At 35.9% G+C, this 17887-nt stretch overlaps 1 protein-coding gene across 8 annotated transcripts in view; it reads right to left on the bottom strand.

The window, feature by feature from the left end:
• Positions 1-17887, bottom strand: part of NUBPL (NUBP iron-sulfur cluster assembly factor, mitochondrial) — a 65380-nt gene that overhangs the window by 23798 nt on the left and 23695 nt on the right. For 3 of the 8 annotated variants that reach the window (XM_026664518.2, XM_087951772.1, XM_087951775.1), the window contains 3 exons: positions 11878-11968; positions 6924-6963; positions 6745-6835 (listed from right to left, as the gene is read on the bottom strand). The exons of 1 other annotated variant lie outside the window; for it this stretch is intronic. In XM_026664518.2, coding sequence (XP_026520303.1) covers positions 6745-6835; positions 6924-6963; positions 11878-11968 — 222 coding nt within the window. Of the gene's footprint in view, positions 1-6744; positions 6836-6923; positions 7070-11877; positions 11973-17887 lie in introns of those variants that run through there. 4 more of the 8 variants (XM_087951776.1, XM_087951777.1, XM_026664519.2 and 1 more) reach the window with 4 other exon arrangements.

Here is a 17887-nt window from a genome sequence, read left to right as displayed (position 1 = left end):
GCCGCTTTTGTCTTTTTCCTATTCATTTCTGCTCAGGCACATCCGGCAAACCAGTCTGATGTGATCCAAAAGAACCAATCTTGTTTCTCTGACTTTCAACTAAAGCAAGTTCCTTCAATAATATCTTCATCTTCTCAGGGCAGGTACAGTTACAGATACAGATAATCAGAGTTGGAAGGGACCTTATAGGTCTAGTCCAACCCCCCGCCCAAGCGGGAGACCCTACACCATTTCTGACAAAGGGCAGTCCAATCTCTTCTTGAAAGTCTCAACTGATGGCACTCCCACAACTTCTGAAGGCAAGCTGTTCCATTGGTTGATTGTTCTCACCGTCAGAAAGTTTCTCCTTATTTCCAGGTTAAATCTCTCCTTCAGTTCAGTTTCCATACATTATTCCTTGTCTGGCCTACAAGCGCTTTAGAAAATAGCTTGACCCCTTCCTCCCTGTTGCAGCCCCTCAAATATTGGAAGACCGCTATCATGTCTCCCCTGGTCCTTCTCTTTACTAGACTAGCCAAGCCCAGTTCCTGCAACTGTTCGTTGTACGTTTTAGCCTCCAGTCCCCTAATCATCCTGGTTGCTCTTCTCTGTACTTTTTCTCGAGTCTCAACGTCTTTTTTATAATGTGGTGAACAAAACTGGATGCAGTACTCTAGTCTTACTAAGGCTTTATAGAGTGGTATTAGTACTTCCCTTGATCTTGACTGTATCCCTCTGTTAATACAACTTAGGATTGCATTAGCTTTTTTGGCGGTGGCTGCATACTGCTGGCTCATATTCAGCTGGTTGTCCACTAAGACTCCAAGATCCCTCTCACAGTTACTGCTATTGAGCCTGGTTTCACCTAGTCTATATGTGAGCTTCCTTTTTGCAGCCAGCAGGGCAGCCAAATTTGGCACACAGAACAATTTGACACTTTCAGTTGAGAATGTCAAACAATTTGTCAAGTTTCACAGTGAAAAGTCTGATATCTAGCTTTCCTCTACCAAGAAATATGTTTTTGGCTTGATCTCAGTTCTCTTGGATCTTGTTCAAGACTGTCATTAGTGAATTACAACAGTGGCCACAGAAGAACTGTTTGCTCATTCCCACTTTTCAAGCACTTTTGTGTATATGTCTCTTGCAAGACAGGCTGCTGCTGGGTAATTTCTAGCATCACTACTTTGTTCTCTTAATAGTAGGCCATATCTGACAATGTCTTGCAATGTTGGGATTTCAGGTGGCAACAAGACTCTGCCAGTCCCAATTAGGTTGGTCATATGAGTGAATTTCCAAGTCTTTTTTAGAAGCCATTTAGAATCCATTACAAATCATTTATCGCACTCATAGGAAACAAGGACAGCAATATTAACACTCTCAGACAAAATAACATTTAACAAAAGAGAAAGACAGCTGAACCTATGAAATGAAACAAACCAAATGTTAAAAAGTTATGATATTTATGTAATTATTTACCAAGCTCATTTAAATTATATTAAAATAACCAAAATATCCCCAAGTCATGTCACAACTTTTGAGCAACCCTAATGTTTGGAAATTGAAAGCTGAAAAATTTGACACACCCTACTTATTGCAGTGGCTTTCCAAACCACCGAACATTTGGAATTGGGTGTTTGGGATTCTTAAAATTCAGGGCAGAGTTGTTAATATTGCTCAGACTAACAGTAGCAATGTTAGCAGTTGAGTGTTCGCTACATTCTGTCACAAATTTATTTAAATAAAGAATTAAATAAGTAATTCAATGAAGAAAGTATGAACACAGATCAGTATAGCAGAACAACAGATTACATTGTTTTGTGCTATTAATATAGAAAATAAAGAAGATGATTGGTGAAGATATGAAAATTGTGTTACCAAAGCGATGAGAGGCAACACATATCGTAAGCAACAGGCAGATAATTTTAGAAAGAAGGTCAAAGAGAAACCTTCCTATTTAACAGGAATATAAAAAATAAAGTTGGTATACTACAATCAGACTAGCAAAATTGTGTTATTATAATCAATCTCAGTAAAAGTAATTTTAGCTTTCCTGTGATTTCTTGGCCCGGCCACCTAATGGGACTGATGTGAAATGCCTGAACTGAAGGTACTTAGGAGACCATGAGATTAATACTGCACCTTTTGAGGAACAGATGACTTGTGAGGCATCCTCATTGCTTTCCCTAAGTCTCATACTAAAATTAAATGCTACCCTCAAATTGAAGAAAACTTGAATGAATAAAATCTTTAGATTAGATAACTTCAGGAAAAAAGATTCAATATTATTTGTAAGACATATTCATAAATAACATTCTACAAAACATGAAATGATTAGTCCTTATCCTCCTAACCTTTTCAGAAGTGTAGCCATATACATATGTCATGTTATTAAAATATTGCCTCAAGAATGAATTCTCCCAAATTAAGAAAACACAGTCGCCACAGAAATTACTCCTTGCAAATGAAGAAGTGAGTGTGGTTGTAAAATTACACCTGTAGTATCCATCTGCTAGTCAACATGCATATGTGGAAAACACTAAAATATTTGCTTCTTTAATATATAGTGTTGTGAAACATTTCAGATGCTGGGAATGTGATTACATTTTACTTAAATATAGCATTTGTCTTTTTTTCTCTAGGAATAATTTTCCTGACATTTATTGATAGAGAAATATCATTCGTTGCCAGGCAGCTCTATATATTTTTCCTCTATTCAAGCACATCACTAAAGTTTTTCTGTAAATTGTTCTAATCAATCAGTAAATATACAGTATGTGGCAAATGTAGTTATTCATGTAATATCAATTCCAGGCCCAACTGTGAATTGCAAGGAAGCTATATTAGGACACCATTGTTCAGAATTACTGCATAAGAATTTGGTCTGCATTGATTGTATCATTTAAAGAATAAACTCTTGCATACTGTTTTGATAATAATAATGTACTTTAAAATGGGATTTTTTTCTTAAATAACTAACACATTCCTGGAGCATTCCAATTAAATTTGGACACTAAATCACCCTGAACACTAAGTTAGGCCATGGTTTAATACTAGAAATACTTCTAGAAATAGATAAAAGTCTGTGATTTGTCTGCTTATTTCCTTTCCAGTTCTGTCATGGAAGGATTAAAAGCATAAGCTTCTTCTTCAAAATAAATAAGTTTAATGAGTTGATAAATTTATCATATAGAATAATTTTTTCATATTCTTGCCATCATCAGTATATATCCCAATAAATTGTGGTACTTTTCATTTATAATCTCTGTTAATCATTACTAATAAAAATATTTCTGGTTTCAATTCAATTTCAAAATTTCCTAAATGTTTTGATGTTTTTTCCCCCAATACTTCTATATCCTTTTGCATAAGCATCACACGATAGAATGTTTCTTCTTTATTGTAGTACTTTTAATGTTTGTTTGATAAATAACAAGAAAATAATAAGAAAACTATTATCAATAGTTATATACCATCCATGGAACATTTTATACTAGTTTTCCTTAAAGTATAACTTGGAGTAAATTTTATTAATTGCTTCTTACAATTCTTTCATTGATCCACTCTGATTACTTTGAAATTTGGCATCCATTTTATCATGCAACATTTGATTTGTTGTCTCTGTACTGTATTTTAGTAACAGCTTATAAATATATAATAAGTAAGATTCTTAGTGCTGAACAATGATTGTTATCTAATCTGAAAAATACTAAAAGCAAACTGAGCATTGTACAAATTGCAACAGAAATATATCAGTGCACAGCAATTATGTGCATTATATCTGTTACAAACACTTAGTGAAATAAAAAGTGTAGCTCAAACTCTAACACTTACTTAAAACTGAGATCCAATTAAAACGTGCTATGACCAAGATTTACATAATACTGCTTTGCCAACATCTTGGGAACAAAAGAGAAGCATCTAATTCATTGCTACACGTTTGTCTGCTGTTTCAAATATATTGGGAAAATTCTAATTAAATTATACGTCTGATAAATTGAGAAACCCTATATTACCCAAATTGGTTACCATACTTAATAATGTTCTATGATACTTGATTATAAGAAAGGTTTATATTTCAAAACTGTTAGTAAAGAACACATTGCATATTGAATTTTTTATTTTATGTGGGAAATTATAAACTGCTTTTACTATTGCAATAAAATACATTAAATATATTGTGTCTGACTGATTTAATTTTTATTTTACATTTTATTTTTCAAATGCATGTCTCAATATCTTGAACCCCTTTAAACTCAATTTAAAGATTAAGGAAGCAGTTTAAGATGTTTAGGAAAAGAAGAGTAAGAGCCATTTCCTCCAGATCAAATTGACAGGAGGTTAACATCTACAAAAATGTTTAGTACAAAACAATGAAAATAGCTCTAATCCTAATCTGATTGGTGACAAAAGGTGGGGAGAGATGTAGAATCAAACTGAATCAAACTGATTTAAATTAATGCATGGGTTGTCTGAATAAATACTCATTATACAATACTATACTCTGATCAGAAAATTAATAAACAAATCATTGGTAACAAGCTATTGCTACAAGTAATATTTGTAACTCTTTAAAAGCAGTGTAATGAATGATATCAATTGTAATAAAACCTAACGCTATAACAGATTTTATCTTCTTTCCTGGAACTTCAGGCAAGCTGAGAAAGGTACCCAGATTATCCTGAAATAGTATTTAAAAATCCTAGTTTATACACAAAAGAGGGGGAAAGCCTAATTAGAGGGAAAGTCCTCATTAAAGCTTTCTGCAATCACTATGGGAAAATCATTAATGACTGTTATGTCAAGGGGCTATATTTCTTTTTGCTTCTAGATGTGTAGAGTAAAACTATTTTTTAGTTGCCAGGTAACAACAGACTCAGTATATATCATTATCAAAATGCATGAGAAGAAACTGCCATCTGCTTCCCAATTGGGAATTCCATTGCTAAAGTAACATTGCAGTTTCTCAAACATCATCCCACGTCTCTTCCTATAATCAATTAATCCTTGGTCTCCTTAGGAAAGTAAGAACTAACATTAGCACTCAAATCTATGTTTTGATTCTGACTTCAGAATACTGCCATATGTAATCAGGTCCACTCCAACCCTGCCAAGTATATTAAAAACATTTATAATTGGAATCAAATGTTCTGTTTTCACTGCTTGAAGTTCTTCCATTAGTGAAACCTTTTTCCAATTTGGTGCCCTCCAGAATTACCCAGCCAGCATAACTATTGCCGAGGCTTAGGATTACTGGGTGAATTGACATATTGATGTATGTAGGCAATGATTAGTGAGAGTTTGAACAGCACAATATTTGATTTAGTGTGATTTATAAATTGATACCAGACTGTGTTTAATGGGGTCCAAGATTCAGTTACTGCAAAGCTACTATACATTTATTGAGGCTAGCACATATGAACTTGAGGCTAGCGTATGCCACAGTTGCTGTTGGGGTTTTAGTCGCTAATTGTCATTTGTGCAAAATAGAGAAGATGATTCTGTTTGAAGAAAGTTTTAAAAAGCTAATTTTGAAGAACTATAACAGAATATAAGAGATAGCAAGTTTGCTTTGTTTATGTTATACAGCCTTACATTAACAAACATAAAAAAAATATTTAAAAATTTTAATTTGCCTATTTTTGCCACATTACTTTGAATAATGTGAATTTGAAAAATGCAACTATATTATAGGATTCATTAATCACACTAATCGGGACCTACCTGTACATCCAGAGGGCACTTTGGCTATAGAAGGACATGTTAATAGAATAAGGAAAATGTAAATTCTCCATTGTTCCTGAAACTCCTTTCATAACCCCTTAAATTTCTTTGGCGGTTTTGCAACAGAATGGGAGGGCTCCAGAGTGGAGTCAAAGGAGAGAAAGAGAAATATTGCTTGTGCAATATTAGGTTTTTTTCCCTACTGCTGCAAATAATTGCCACAAAAGATTACTTTTAGCAATATACTGAAAGATCTCATTTTAAGATTTTGGAATAAATTAAAACTGACAGCATTTCAGCAGATGAAGATAGTAGCCATTCATGTCTTCCACTTTCTTTCCTAATGGCTAGTAATTTTAAATATTACATGTTTTGTCATCAGATGTTGAGTTTTATTACTGCATTTCACTTATAGGATGAAAAAGCCTAAATTCTGTGATGTCAGATATAATGTCTTTATTAGGGAGGGACACATTCAAAATAAGGTATCTGAAAGGTCAGACTTTTCATCTGCAGTTCAGAAAAATATCAGACATCTATTACAAGAGAGGAAGAAAGATTATATAGATATGGTTGCTGCAGATCCAATTCATTTGAAAAGTGTCATGATGAGTAAGGTTGGCTTATAATGACTGCCAGAAACTTTCTGGGATTTCAAGCAGAAGTATTTTCTAGAGCTGTCAACAGATCTCAGAGATTTAATATTTTTTTTAAAAAATCTGCAGTCAAAACATATGCTTTCTTTGCCTTTCCTTATAGCTATGGAATTTCTGTGTTGTAGATTAGTATCTAAAAGTATTAACCAACAAGCTGCTATATTCATTCCATCTGAAGCCAAGATCTGAAGAAAGTTTGAGGGCAGTTTCATTAAGTTTAATTTTAAATATTGGATGGTATTTTTTGCCAACAAAGCAAAATGTTTTGCTATTATGTTTCCAAACTTTCCATATTGTATTAAAATATTGACAATGCATTTGGTATTAACATTGTTAGAAATTGTAGGGTTATAATCACTAATGAAGTTAACTTAAAACAATATTTTACCTGTCTCAGTAATTTCTCTATAGCTGACATTACCATGAGTCCTCTCCAGACAATTGGTGCAGTCTCTTCCACCAAGAAACCCATAGACATACTAGAATTAAAGGCATTTTTCCAACATTCAGACAGGATACAAACAATAAAAGATAAAAAGTAAATAGAAACAAAGATAAAGGACCTACCATGAAATTCCATAGTTCACAAGAGGTCTCATTAGGTTTTCTAGAACAGAAATTATTTTTAAGGATAAATTTTTGGAAAATTTATTCAAATCCTCTCAATGTAAATAGATGTAAACCAGAGGCTCCTTGTACAGATCGCATCTAATCTAAAAAACAAAAAACGATGTGTTGAGCTTGACTTCTGGTGGATATGATAACAAGATGTTCAATATTTTAATCTATGGGTGTCTATGGAGATTCTCAGGAACCAGGTCACGGTTGTCCCAAAGATGCTTTTTCAAGAGGCAACTGGACTTTCTGGTTTTTCTTTGAAGACCAAGAAGCAGCTTCTTGGAAGCGAAATATCTTCAAAGAAAAATCAGAAAGTTCAGTTGCCTCTTGAAAAAGCACCTTGGGCATTTTAATCTATGACTACTGAACTTTTTGCCAAAATGCTTCAACAAGAGGAACTTAATTGTACCTGGAGTAGGAATTACAGGAAATTGTAGGAATTGTACAAAATCAGCAGTATCCTACAATGTTGCTAAGAAACTTCATATATAGACAGGTGGTGATTATTGGAAGCTTGAAGTGTGCAATGTTCAATTTAATGTAAATTATAAATTGATATCAGATCATATTTAATGCAAGCCAGAATTCAGTTAATGCTGGTCGAGTGTACACCCAGTTGTGGTTAGCGCATGTGCAGTTGCAGTTGGGATACTTGAGGATTACCAGTACTTGAATAACACAAATTAGAATCATACGACAATTTCATGGGTTTCATTATAGGGAGACCTCCCTATACAGGTTGTTATCTCTTATGACTATCATTTTGTATGAATGAAAGTTATCAATCAAAATTCCAGAAGATGCATTTTAATGGTGTTTAATAAATGTGTGAGTATTGCCTACATCCCTTCCTAACAGGTATTGTCAAACATCTAACAGATGTTTTAGGAAATATTTAGGGATATTAGTATAATTTCAAATGATAATAGTACTTTTGCATTCCCACAGAGACAATGGCAAGACTAGAAAAGTTTATAGCCTTTCATTTAAGGTTATTATGTATAGAGACAGAAAATAGGTAACTGTGGCATAAAAAAATATTAAATAGAATGCCACAAAAATTGTTAAATTCTTTATTCAAGTTCCATTGCAAAGAAAGCTTGAAAAGCAAAGAATGGAAAAGAATATTGATGAAACAGCTAGTACTTTTGCTTGAAATAATTTCAAGTATAATTCCACTGCTGAAGAGACAACCACAATTCAATAAAAGTTACTTCTCTCGCAGGAGTTAGAACTATAACATAAATCCTGGAAAATATCTTGAATATATAGCTTGTTCTTTGCTAAAGTATAGCCTCATCCTGGATAGCAATTTTTGTATTATTTGAAATGAGAACACATAAAATTGTAATTAACAATTTTAAATGTCTAAAACGAACATTTGATTTTTAAGGGACTGCTGCAGATCCTACTTTTTCCACAATTATCTATATTAATAATCATAGTCTCAAATTATATTTCAATGAAGTTACTCAGTAGTTCGTTCACCATACAGAAATTTAAAAAGAACACTGCAGCAGCAGGAGAGAGAGAGAGAGAGAGAGAGAGAGAGAACACAAGATTATCATGGCAAACAAAATGATAATGGAATTTTTCCTCTATATTCCTACTACAATACTAACTGCACAGATTTTATGATATGTGAATTACAGTAACATATTGCAGACATAAAACTGAAGAGTATGACTAAGTATTACTAATTTTTATACTCAATAAGCAATTTCAGCTTCTACGGAAGGATAGAAATAGTCTCTCCCTTTCCATTTTCAAACAATTAGGATTTTCAATACTATGGTGCATTTTTTTTAAAATTTCAGCAAAGAAAAGCTTTCAAATGTTTCAATTCTTCCTGTTTATCTAGGATTGTTCTTTTCTTCCAGCACATTTCTTGGCAGGGTTAGACCACCTCTCTGTTAGAAATGTGCTGAGTCTGTAACAGTTAAATCCCCAATTGGAAAACAAATGCATTTTTGCTTTTCATATTTTCTTAAGAACACAAAATCATCTTCGAAGGATGTCTATCTATGTTTTGTGAGACCTAATGTAGTTTGGGGCTCAGAGCAAAAAAACAAATGTCCTATTCCATTGTCAGCCATGGAAGTCCACTGGCTAATCTGAGACTAAAACACTATCTCAATCCACCTCCCAGAGTTACTGCTGTGCAGAAAATACCATTGCCTGGAGCTCCTGAATGCAAGACAGGATAAAGGTCTAATAAATGATGTAATTGCTCATTCTATTAAAGTAAGCAGAAACTTACTTCAAAGTCTTATTAGAAAAATCCTTGGTAGTTAATATACCCTGTTTCTCCAACAATACAGCCTCCCCCAATAGGAAGTCCCAGCATGTTTTATAGGCATGAAATGAAATTAAGCCCCTCCCCCCAAATTAAGGCCTATATTAAAACATGCGAAATGGGGGGGAATGGTGGGGGGGCTTGCCGTTAGGAAGTACTTTTGTTGCACACCCGGATATGGTGCTGCCTGCGTTGACCCCGATACGAAGTGCCCCACCAATGCCGAGGTCAACATCCAAGCTGTCGCCGCCCGCCCGCCCGAAGATGCAAGGGGGGGGAAATTAAGTCACCCCCGAAAAGACAACCTAGCCATTTTTTCGGGGCTCAAAAAAAATAAATAAGACCCGGCCTTATTATATGAGAAACACGGTAGGAGTTCACATTTCTCTAGATTTCATTAAACTCATAGGCTAAACAAGTACCTCCCAATATATGAAGTGGCTTAAATTACAATCTACCTTGTGGAACCCCAAAAATCTTGTAGCATCAGCTTCTATAATTTCAGGCTTTGATGTATTTGAAAATAAAGCAACATTACACATACTATGGGCCACACATTTTTATCCAGTAAGCCTCTGTTAAAAAAAGTCCCAGAAACATTAGTGTAAAGGGTGTTTTAATAGACAGTATATTATTCCAGTGAAGAGGAAAAAAATCTATTCAGTACTGGTGAGAGCCAGGGACAGTTCCATTGAGGGCCTGTACTATTCTCTGACGGTAAATTAAAACAAGCTACCCTTGTGTAAAAAAAAAAAATCTTGAAAATGTTAGTCTCACTATTCTTTTTTTTGAAATCCAAGAGATAAATGCTTGCACGCTTAGCAAAATCTCTGTGATGGAAAATAGAAAAGCACTGCAAGTGATAACTTCATCCTCCTCCATTTCCCACAATTGTTAGTTTGGTTTTAAACCTGCTATTTTGTTGTTATTATTCTTTAAATATCTATCAAAACTACTGGTTTGCTGAGGAATCTCCACCTGCTTATATCAGAACCATGGAAACCTGAACTACCTTGAAGGCACTCTCTTGTAAATACTTCAATGCACAATAAATAGGCAATTATTTGTTTTCTTTCTGTACAAAACTTCTCTCCTCAGTACAAACTACGTATGTATAATTTAGCATCTTTCTCCTGGCTCTCTTTCAGCAATCTACAAAAGAAACCTGAATTCTCCTTCTCTTCACGTGGATAAGAACTTCTTTATGTCCGATGTATTTAAGAAGCATAAACAGTTGCAGGAAAACTCAGAACTAACTCCAGGAAGTTACACAAATCCTAACAAGATCAGAAGCTGGTTCTCATGACAAGCAATAGGCTTATAGATTCAATTATTTGCTTTTATTTTAAAATATATAAGTAACTTTAAGTATGGCCCTCCAGAGCAGTTTACAGGTAGTCTTTGTTAGGGATAACATTGTTTTACCCTAACTGTTTTGGGTAAAGATAATAAAATGATGAATCATGGTTTGTCAGATAAAGTGTATGTGACTTTAAGCTAAAGGAATGTAATTAAGGGTGCAGCTGTAAAAGTACTATATAAGCAGCAAGGCACTCTCTGGCTCTTACTGGCTGGCTTATTGAAGACTGCATTCTTGCTGAAACGGGGAGTGAAGAAGTGTGTTGATATTTCTCAACGGAGAGAAGATTGGACTGATTTATTGTAAGTGTACTGACATTGGCTATTCAACACGGACTTTGCAAATAGAGTATCCCTGACAAGACTTGACTGAAATTGATATATGACTACTGGACTGTTTACATGACTATGCTATAATTCTTAAATGGAATAAATTATAATTTTGATAGCACAAGCGTATCTGTATTTTTACTGCGTGTTAACGAGAAGGCTTATCTCATACATTTACCTGTCTTCCTATCTGACTTCGCTGCACATTCTGTTTAGTTTGTTTTCCTTAACACCAGTTGGGAATCCAGGCTTAACACTCTTCAACTTATGACCTCAATTGAGCCCAAAATTTCTGTTACTGAGACAGTTGTTAAGTGAGTTTTGCCCCTTTTTATGACCTTTCTTGCCACAGTTGTTAAGTGAATCACTGCATTTGTTAAGTTAGTAATCCCAAAGGTGCTTTTTTTAAAAAGGGCAACTGGACTTTGTTTTTGTGCTTGAAGACATTTCATTTCTCATCCAAGAAGCTTCTTCAGTTCTGACTTGAAGCCTCTTGGATGAGAAGTGAAATGTCTTTAGCAAAAACAAAAAAAAGTCCAGGCGGCTTTTGAAAAAAAGAACCTTTGGAACAACCATAACCTGGATGACTGAGAATCTCCACAGACATTAAGTTAGTAACATGGTTAATTGAAGCTAGCTTCCCCATTAACTTTGTTTGCTAGAAGCTTACAAAAAGTGATCACATGACCCCGGGACACTGCAACCGTGATAAATATGAACCGGTTGCCAAGCGTCTGAATTTTGATCATGGTGATGCTGCAATAGACATAAGATTGGGAAATGGTTATAAGTCTCTTTTTTCAGTGCTGTTGTAATTTTGAACGGTCACTAAACAAATGATTGTAAGTTGAGGATTATCTGTACCAAAGAAAAATAGCTTCAGTTTCTGGGGAAACTGTGATATCCAGCCTGACTTACTTGATGTCACTTCTGGATTTCCTTTGAGATTCATCATTTTTGGTATGGATGGCCCATATACATCTGCATCAAGTAGCCCAACTGCTTTTGTCTGTGGAAGGAAAATGCACATCATTTTACATATTCTTCAAACAGGAAAAATTGTGCACATTAACCCCAGCAACGTTTTAATTATATTTTTTCTAACAGCTACTTATTAAAGCAAGGCATCTGAAAATTCACCAAAGTTCCAGTAGCTTAACACAATAAAGTGATTCATGCTCAGTCAGTGTCCACTGCAGAATTAATTTAGACACACAAAGGATACATAGGAAGTACATTCTCATCCACAACCACTAATTATGTCCAAAAACATAGAATTACTGTTGGATTTGGGTCAGTTAAAAAAAATGTTTTCAGTGGCAAGATAAAGGCTACTGAGGAGATTCTGTTAAGAAAGAAGATACAAATAGAATGATTTGCTATTATTTATCATTTAATATTTTGCAGGGCAAATATTTGCCATATTTATATGTTGCAGCAGACAAAGAACGTGGTAGATCTTTAAAATCCTATAGATTGTTTGTGGTATGGATGCTCAAGAACGTCATTTAGTCTGCTTTTCAAAGTGTTCCACTGTGATCTGCATCTATACCAGATTAATGTCACAACTGAAAGGCAGATTTTATACGTCTTAATTTTGTTATTTGGGTCTCAGTTCAAAATACACAGGCAGAAATCAGTGGGAGATCATGGATTTTTTAAAATCACATTTTGATAGATTTAAAATTCTAACAAATTGAACAAAATTACTATTTTGCATTTGGTAGGCACATTCAGTAGATTATTTGCAGAAGTAAATTGGTCAATTCAATAATTAATGAAGTACTTAAATGCAGCGTCAGTTCATATGACATAGTTGCATGCTGTATAATGTCTTTCTTCTAAACATAAAATATCCCATGTTTCAATTTTGTTCTGGAAAATAATTGGTTTCTGTAGATTTTTTTTTGTTCTTTTGAATTATATAATAATAGTTTTGAAATTAACAGAAGAACAATGAAAGTGGCTACAGTAAAGTGTCATCGTTGCAGGAAAAAAAAGATACCAGAAAAGCATTAATCAGGAATTGTTAACAGTCTGAAAACTACTGTAGTATTTCTTTCGCTATCTGAATTGCCAGGAATCTCAGTTTAAAGATGATTTAGTAATTTGAACTGCATATATCATTTTGTATATTAAACTCCCTTTGTCTTTTCTATTGTTACCTGGTCTGACATACTATACATGTTAATATAATTGTATAATTTAACATAAATGACTGGGTGGCTAGCTCTCTTCAGTAAAAAATGAGGCCTATTTTTTGTGCTTTACTTCTTTTTCTTCCTTGAAATAATTAATTAAATATTAATAAAAATTCTGTTTTTCAAATAATAAATAACTTTAAATAAGTATATATAAAATTCATCTGCTAGGACGGTGGTTCAAATAAGCAATTATAAATTGTTCCATTGCCTTAGGATATGTCAAGTGCTGTGGAAATCAGGAGATTCAGGCAGAGTCAAATGAGCATAAAGCTTTATTGCAAGCTTAAGCTCTCTACAAGAAACTGACCAACTGATGGTCAAGGGAAATGCACAGAGGTAAGACAGGCATTCAAGGTGGGCTGGACTTAGGTCTCTTGTAAGTGCGCAGAGACTCCTGACTTATGATGTGTTTGACCCTTCCCCCAGGCTCACTTTTGTCATCTCCTAGGCTCAAATTACCTCTTGGTAAAGACCTCCAGTTTAAATAGCCCCAGTTTAAAAACCACTGTGTTCCAAGACATTAATAAGTATTTATGCAAAATATAGTAATATAGGAAAGACACGGACAACACGATTGCTAGAATTCTTTCCAACTCCTTTATCAGCAGCAGCCATAGGAGATGTTCAATGTCTGTACAATGGAGTCTGTGCATGTGTCTGTGGGCTTCTTTCCATAATACCAAATTTAGATTGGTTGTTATTTGTTTTTCAAATCATGTAAATACAACATCAAGAAATCAGCATATAGTGAGTCCTCAAGATGCAACATAAATTGGGACTGGAATTCCCATCATTAAACAAGGTGGCCGTAAAGTGTGACATCATGTGACTACATCACTTAGTGACAGAAATTCCACCTGTCCCCCATTTGAAAATGGCAATTGAAGATGGTGAAGTTCAGCTGGGGGCAGCAGGGCAGCAGGCAAGCAGAGCTCAGAGCAGCAAGGGCAGCTGACATGGTGGAGTACAGCTGGGGGCAAAGAGTGCAGGGGTGGAGAGTATAGGCAGATGTGGCGGGGGGGAGTTGAAGTGCTCCTGCTGTTGTAAAAACAGGCAGCCTGTCAAATGCCTGAATTTTGATCAGATGATTGTGGGCACCCAACAACGGCCATCACTTTAGGAAATGGGTTTAACTACCATTCCTTCAGCACTGCCGTAACTTTGAACCGTCACTGAACATATGATTGTTAAACGAAAGCTACCTCTACAAAATATTTCAGATAGGAAAGGAGGAGGAGGAGTCTGGACATTAATAATGTAAGGAACAGAAAAACAGAAAATACAAACAAAAACCAACCACAATGCTTTCTGCAGTCCTAATAATTTGTAGAATAAGTAAGCTGACTTGATTTCCAAAAGTAAAAATCTAGATACATGAATATTAAAAATTGATACATATGTACAAAATCTGCAAGCCGATTCACCTAAAACCACAGGCAAAAATTACCAGGGGGAAAAAAAAGGACACAAAGATGTTTAGAACAGCTTTCCTGGAACAAAGCAACTTAAATAGTTCCAAACATCCCTAGTCCCTGTTGTGCTCCTGTGCTCTGTGCAAAATGATTTCCAGGTCGAACTAATTCAATAAATGAGTCACAATCAATAAATCTCTCTCTCCATCATAGGGCTATCAGACCTGGTCTGCAAAAAAAATAATAATCCATTAGTTGTCAACAAAGAGACAACAGGAACAACCAACTTTGCTTCTTATTCTCTATTTCTGCAAAGTAGTACTGGTAGCCCTAATCAATCAGTCAGGAAATGAATGATGGAATACTTTCATTCTCATGTTACCTTCTTCCATATGATACACCAAGATTTGGTGAGTAATAGAAAGACATCATTAAGGTTCTGCCCACTCTACCTTGGGCAATCCCATTAGGAAGAATCCTCTTCCTTCCCCAAAATCAGGACTGTCCCTGTAAAACTGGGTTTTAAAAAGTTTCAAATACTGTCAGTGCTTGGCAATATTTAAATGGAATTCCCAATGAAATTCATTATGTGAGTAAAACAAGGATAGACATAAAAAGCATCATTAAACATATTCTGCCTTTTAAAATTCTGAAGGCAGCCCTAACTAACCATTGAGAATCATATTAATAAACATTCTTATTTTTTTTCTTCTTCAAGACTGTTTCTTCTTTTGGATAGGCTTCTCAAATTATCACTTGAATGTTTGTATCTGAACAAAAATAAAGCTATTGCATTATAGTTGATTTATGTAGGGAAACCAGTGGGCTTTTACTGGCCCACTTTTATAACTGTGTACTCTTAATAATACTAAATAAGCAGTAGTTACACTAAATGTTGTTGATGCCAGAGGCAGCTAGGTGGGGGGAGCAAATGATCAATATGCTTGCATAAGACAATCTGAGATAAAAACATCAACATGAAATTTGCAGAATGACATTGAATGTTTATTAATTTTTTGATACTATCACAGATTGTTAGAGACACTGCTACTGATTGCATCTATTCATTTTGAGTGTAAGATTCTAAGGACTATCCACCTGCCATCAGAATTGACACCAATATGCAATATTTGAAAGTTAGTTGATGCTGTGTTCGGGTTATCCCACATCAGAAGGACTTACCGTATTTGCCGGCGTATAAGACGACCTTTTGCCCTGAAAAAATGCCTCCAATTGGGGGTCGTCTTATACGCGGCAAATAGTAATTGGGAAGCACTGCGGCTGCCCGCGGCTGAGGCACTTTGCGCACCGTGGAAACGAATCCCGTGAAGCCGAAAGGAGCAGCCAGCCTTCTCCCAGCTCCCAAGGAAAGCGAGGCTCGCACCGCCCGAGCTCTGCTGAGGTATCCGGCTGGGGCTGTCAGGAGTTGTTACCGCTGGCGCGGCTCGCGCGCTCCAGTCCCGCGTTGCCTCGGGAAGGAAAGGCAAAACCAGGAGCCGCTGCTGCCATTGCAAAGCACCTCCGCGGCTCTTCCTTTTTGCCTTTCCCTTCCCGAGGCAACGTGGGACTGGAGCGCGCAGAGCCGCGCCAGCGGTAACAACTCCTGACAGCCCCAGCCGGATACCTCAGCGGAGCCCAGGTGGTGCGAGCCTCGCTTCCTTGGGAGCTGGGAGAAGGCTGGCTGCTCCTTTCGGCTTCATGGGATTCGTTTCCACGGTGCACAAAAGTGCCTCAAAAAAAAAAAAGTGCAAAAGTGGAAGGCGTGCGGAAGAGAGGGCGAGTATATAACAAACTATATTTTGAGTGGAAATGTTGGGGTGTCGTCTTATACGCCGGGTGCGTCTTATACGCCGGCATATACGGTACTATATCACACACAATTGTGAACTAGAAACAAAAATTCCCTATACAGCTCGTCCTTGACTTATGACCGTAATGGAGCCTGTCCATTATGGTCATAGGTCATGACAATTGTAAATCAGGTAACCCATTGTCATTAAGCAAACACCATGGTTGTAAAGCAAATGCTATTGTCATTAAGCAAACCCGTTTGCTTGTAAAACACTGGTTCTCAGCAAAAATAAATAAATAAATTTAAGACACATAACCATGGGACTCTGCAAACAGTCATACAAATGTGGTCTGTCATTAAGGACCCATCATAAGTCAAGGACTACTTGCACCATGTAGAAATTATTAGCTATATGAAAGTTACATGAATTAAAAACTAAAAGCAAGCATCCAAAATAAGGAGCAGAAACATTAGATGTGCATAAAAGAGTAGAAAAGGTTAGTATGTGGAAGACTATATCTAGTTACAATTACAGGTCATAATCCAAAGAATTTTGAACTGCTGCTGTACAGAACCTGGCAACACTGAATGGTGTAGCAGGATTGGTACCTGAAAGCAATAGGGTGTTTTAAAATTATCCTGGCCACCCAAGGTATTTATGCAGTAATGGTAAGATGAGGCTAGCACAAAGGTCTTTGTAGTAGTACAGGTAGTCCTCAACTTATGACCACAACTGAGCCCAAAATTTATGTTGCTAAGTGAGAAATTGTTAAGTGAATTTTACCCCATTTTAAAACTTTTCCGGCCATTTTTGTTAATTGAATCACTGCTGTTGTTAAATTAGCAACACAGTTGTTAAGTGAATCTGGCTTCCCCACTGACTCTGCTTATCAGAAAAATCACCACATGACCTTGAGACCTAGCAATGGTCATAAATATGAACTAGTTGCCAAGCATCTGAATTTTGAACACGGGATCATGGGAATGCTGCAACAGTCATAAGTGTGAAAAGTGGCCATAAATCACTTTCTTCAGTGCTGTTGCAACTTTGAACGGTCATTAAGTGAACTGTTGTACGTCAAGGACAACCTGTACAGGCATTGGAGAAGCACATGCCCTTTGTTTCTTGTGTCCAGAGTGAGAGAAGCATTATCTTCCCAAGTAAGGAGTCTTCTTGTAGTGACCTTCAAAGACTGCTGAGGGGAGGTCATGATATCATGTCACAATAAATACCCTCCTGTGTTTAAGTACTTTGAGTTTTAATTAGCTATGCCTTTAGGTGAGGCAGAGTACCTGTTGGCAATAAAGGTTGGAGTTCTGGCTAGATCCAACAGGTCCTCTGTGTCTGCTATAAGTTCATTTGATAAGTGTTTTGTCCTGATCATATCCCATGACAAGTAGGAGACTTGAGATGTTAGCTGTCACTGCTTGTTTTCATGTGGATTGAAAATCCTCACTCCCAGTGAATAGGACAGGGCTGTCAAAAACGGGGAAAAAGTTGCAATACCTCATGTGACACT

This window comes from Notechis scutatus, chromosome 1 (assembly GCF_049901735.1).
Source record: "Notechis scutatus isolate UNSWTSFEM ecotype Mainland chromosome 1, rNotScu1.2, whole genome shotgun sequence".
Classification (NCBI taxonomy): domain Eukaryota; kingdom Metazoa; phylum Chordata; class Lepidosauria; order Squamata; family Elapidae; genus Notechis; species Notechis scutatus.
The sequence above is the reverse complement of the archived record's forward strand: the minus strand, read 5'-3'. Positions and strand labels throughout refer to the sequence as shown.